We start from the raw sequence: 4,290 nt of genomic DNA on the forward strand, positions 1-4,290 counted from the left end.
TTGCACATTTTCTACACAATATCACTTTAGAAATCCACATGACAAAAAAGCATATTAGAAAATGTGCCAAATCTATCATATATCAATATACTTTGTGATAAATTTGTTTCATTTGACATCAGCATAAGGGAAAAGGGAATGCTAAAAAAGTGGAGAGAAAAATGCCACAAATAATACTTATTTAGGTCAGAAAATCTAGACGTAATTTTAATCAGTATTAGTAAATGTGGCTCAATGAGTGCATATATATCTTTAATAATGAATGCTCTGCAGCGTGTTCAGGAATCTGTTCAGTCTAATGGTTATATAAGGGTGATTCATTTTCACCAATGGCCAGAAATCTGCAATATATTTATGAAAATACTGTGCAAAAATATCTCGATGCCTGAACTGAATAGTTGCTTTTAGAACAGGTCATTTTACTGTGTTAGGTTGGTTGAGATAAGTGATGAACTTATGTTATTCATGTGGTGAAAGATGTTACCTGCTTAGACAAGCCCCTTTAAGAAAAATAGAATTGAGGTCGAAGAATTGCGCAATTCTTGATTTTAAAGATGTCATTTTTCAGTAGGTTTTGTCATGTTCATGCTTAAACCAAATCTCTTATGCATGTATCAGAGGTAGTAAAATAAACTATGAATAAATACTTCATATGAGAATCCCATCATTACTCAGTACCATAAACAAGAAATCCATGTGTCCAAATAAAATAAATAAAAATAAATAAATAAATAAAAAAATCAACTCTTTTATAAACATTATTTAAAAATAAATATTTAGCAAAACAATATTTAGCCAAGTCCTTCAATGTTTATTGATCCTCACTATTTTTTGTTTTTACTGAAAGAGTTAAATACAATGCACTGAATTGCTAATATAAATTCCTGAACTATACATTTCCCACTCCACTCACCACCCTACTAAACAAATAAACCTGCACCCATCCCCCCTTACTAAGTACCTTTACAGATTATTATAAGCAATGTCTCCTGCTTCTGACTCCCCCTCCCACCTCTCAGTCCTCACCCCCTCCCTCAGTAGAACTCAGCTGGGACTAACAGGGAAACGTCTTCTAATCCACCTCCAAATATAGCAATTTGAGTGGAGTTGTCTATGGTGCTGAAGACTGGGAGGAAGAGGTGGGGGCGAGGAGTCGCCAGCTGATCAAGCTACTCGTCTTCTTTACACCTTGGTCTTCTAAGTGTGTGAGAAGGATTTAGAAGGCAATGGTATGAATGGAGAAGACAGAAGTTGGGGCTTGTGGATGTGACTGTCCTGTCTGGATAGTTGGGGCTGTCCCTAGTGCTGTACACCCTTTCTGCATGATTTGCTCTATCAGTGGTTCTGCAGAATAACTTGAGTAGGTAAGACCTGCTGTATATGGTGCTGAAGAACCTGAGCAAGGAGAAGCTGCTGTACATGGTCCTGAATACCTAACTACATCACTGCTGTCCTGGTTCTGAATACCTGACTACAACGTCACTGCGGTCCATGGTCTGAATCTGACTACATTATCATTGCTGTCCTTGATCCTGGTTCTGACTACACAGTCACTGCTGTCCATGGTCCTGAACATCTGATCTCATTGTTCTTCCTACCTGACTTCTATCAATTGTCCTGAATAGCCGACTACAACCTCTCTGCTGTCCATTGTCCTGAATACCCAACTACAACCTCACTTCTGCCCATTGTCCTGAATACCCGACTACAACCTCACTTCTGTCCATTGTCCTGAATACCTGACTACAACCTCACTGCTGTCCATTGTCCTGAATACCTGACTACAACCTCCCTTCTGTTCATAGTCCTAAATACCCGACTACAACCTCACTTCTGTCCATTGTCCTGAATACCTGACTACAACCTCACTGCTGTCCATTGTCCTGAATACCTGACTACAACCTCCCTTCTGTTCATAGTCCTAAATACCCGACTACAACCTCACTTCTGTCCATTGTCCTGAATACCCGACTACAACCTCACTGCTGTCCATTGTCCTGAATACCCGACTACAACCTCACTTCTACAACCTCACTTCTGTTCATTGTCCTGAATACCCGACTACAACCTCACTGCTGTCCATTGTCCTGAATACCCGACTACAACCTCACCGCTCTCCATTGTCCAGAATACAAAGTCACTGCTGTCCATGGTGCTGAATCCGATTACATTTTCACTGCAGTCAATAGTCCAGAACACCTGACTACATTGTCTGTGCTGTCCGAGGTGCTGAAATGAGTAACCCAGCTTTCTATGGTCCTGTCCTAAATCTACCCTGATGGTTGAATGGCAGAAGAGCCCTGATCACCACTAGAAGCTTCTCCACAGAACTCTGACTCCAGAGCCTTTTCCCCATTCTGGTTCATGGCCATCCCACGCAAGAAAGAAGGATATTTATTGGATATTATAGTGCATAGCACAGCCTGAGCTCCTCTGCTATCACTCCTATGGCTTTCCTCATTACTACATAAGCCGATGCCTATGTCTGTCTCTTCCAAGGCCACACCATAGACATTCTACCTACTTATTATTTTTTTTTTTTTATTGAATTCCTGATGTATCCGGATTAAGGAGAGAGAAAAGTCCTATTAATAGTCAATCAGCCATTATTCCTTTTGGCCTTAAAATTCGTAATGAGAACTTTTCCTTGAAAGCAGAGATTCAAGAACTGGACTTAATAAAAGGATCGACATGGAGTTTAGAAAAGAAGAATTCAAGAAGCTAGCGGGTAATACCCTAGGACAACTGCACAGGTATCTCATCTACGGCAATGTCTCTTTCATGTCGCGATACTAGAGCTGAGTCTGTGTCTTGTGTGATTCATGTGCGATTGCAGAGCCGAGTCTGTGTCTTGTGCGATGCACGTCGCGATAGCAGAGCCGAGCCTGTGTCATGTGTGGTTCATGTCGCGATAGCAGAGCTGAGTCTGTGTCTTGTGTGATTGTACAAATCTCTGCGGGTAATCCAACTGCATTATCTCTATATCAGTGTTTCCCAACCCAAGCGCCTCCAAGGTGTTGCAAAACTACAACTCCCAGCATGCCCGGACAGCCTTTGGCTGTCCGGGCATGCTGGGAGTTGTAGTTTTGCAACATCTGGAGGCAGCCTGGTTGAGAAACACTGCTTTATGAATCCAACTCTGCTACATCTCCAATGGTGCTATGCAGTCTGCAGTATTGCCAGTATTGGTTGCATTCACAGACAGTAGTGGTTTCTATATTAAGGATTCGTTTTTAGTGTTGATTGTAACATTTTATTAGCATGTTATTCGTTTAGAAATGTCATATATTTTATTTATTTATTTTTATTTTATTTTATTTATTTTTGCTCTAACAGGAGAAGGAACCTTTCTATTGTTCTTAGATGATACATAGTAACACAGTGCCCAGTCAGGAATTATTCAGCATCTAGAAATCTTGATTTATGTTTATAACCCCAAAATTTAATCAAAACCTCATTGTGCCATTCATCACGGAATGTTATTTCCCTGGTGCCTTGCGGTAACCCCATGGGGTAGGTGAGGGCTGCAGACACATTCCCCTTAATTCTGCCTTCCACTCATTCATTCATTCATTTCCTCCCAACTACATTAATCCCAGCAAAATCAAAGCGGCTTTTCCATTCACAGTCCTTGGAATTTTTTTTTTTTTTTTTCATCTTGATTAATTTCTGCCCATTGCTTGTCCGATGAGTGGGCACAGAGGATCCTAATGTGCTTATGGGTTTAGGAGGGTGAAATTCTGGGAGACCTGATTACGTTGATGGCCTGCAAAGTATATTATCCTGTAATCCCACTCTGAGGTTAGGGATGATTTGATGGAGGGGTTTTTCAATCCTCCTAGTCCAGACCTCTTCTGAAAAGGACACATGGACTGTACAGAAATGTATATACAAGAGATATAGTCAGGGGAATGTATATATACAAGAGATATAGTCAGGGAAATGTATATACAAGAGATATAGTCAGGGAAATGTATATATATACAAGAGATATAGTCAGGGAAATGTATATACAAGAGATATAGTCAAGGAAATGTATATACAAGAGATATAGTCAGGGAAATGTATATATATCCAAGAGATATAGTCAGGGAAATATATATATATACAAGAGATATAGTCAGGGAAATGTATATATATACAAGAGATATAGTCAGGGAAATGTATATCCATGAGATAAAGTCAGGGAAATGTATATCCAAGAGATATAGTCAGGGAAATGTACCCTATATCTATCTAGTCATATGTCTCATACCTATCTATGTCTCATACCTATCTGCTGATCTAATT

The 4,290-nt window shown here is 39.8% G+C and overlaps 1 protein-coding gene across 1 annotated transcript in view; it reads left to right on the forward strand.

Moving 5' to 3' along the window:
* Positions 1–1,893: 1,893 nt before the first annotated feature.
* The window catches only part of SLC17A7 (solute carrier family 17 member 7), a 135,944-nt gene continuing 133,547 nt past the window's right edge, over positions 1,894–4,290 (forward strand). Inside the window, exon 1 of the mRNA XM_056541856.1 lies at positions 1,894–2,753. Within this exon, the coding sequence (XP_056397831.1) occupies positions 2,692–2,753 (62 nt within the window). The 5' untranslated portion in view covers positions 1,894–2,691. The remainder of the gene's footprint in view (positions 2,754–4,290) is intronic.

The sequence above is a fragment of the Hyla sarda genome, chromosome 10 (assembly GCF_029499605.1).
Source record: "Hyla sarda isolate aHylSar1 chromosome 10, aHylSar1.hap1, whole genome shotgun sequence".
Lineage (NCBI taxonomy): Eukaryota > Metazoa > Chordata > Amphibia > Anura > Hylidae > Hyla > Hyla sarda.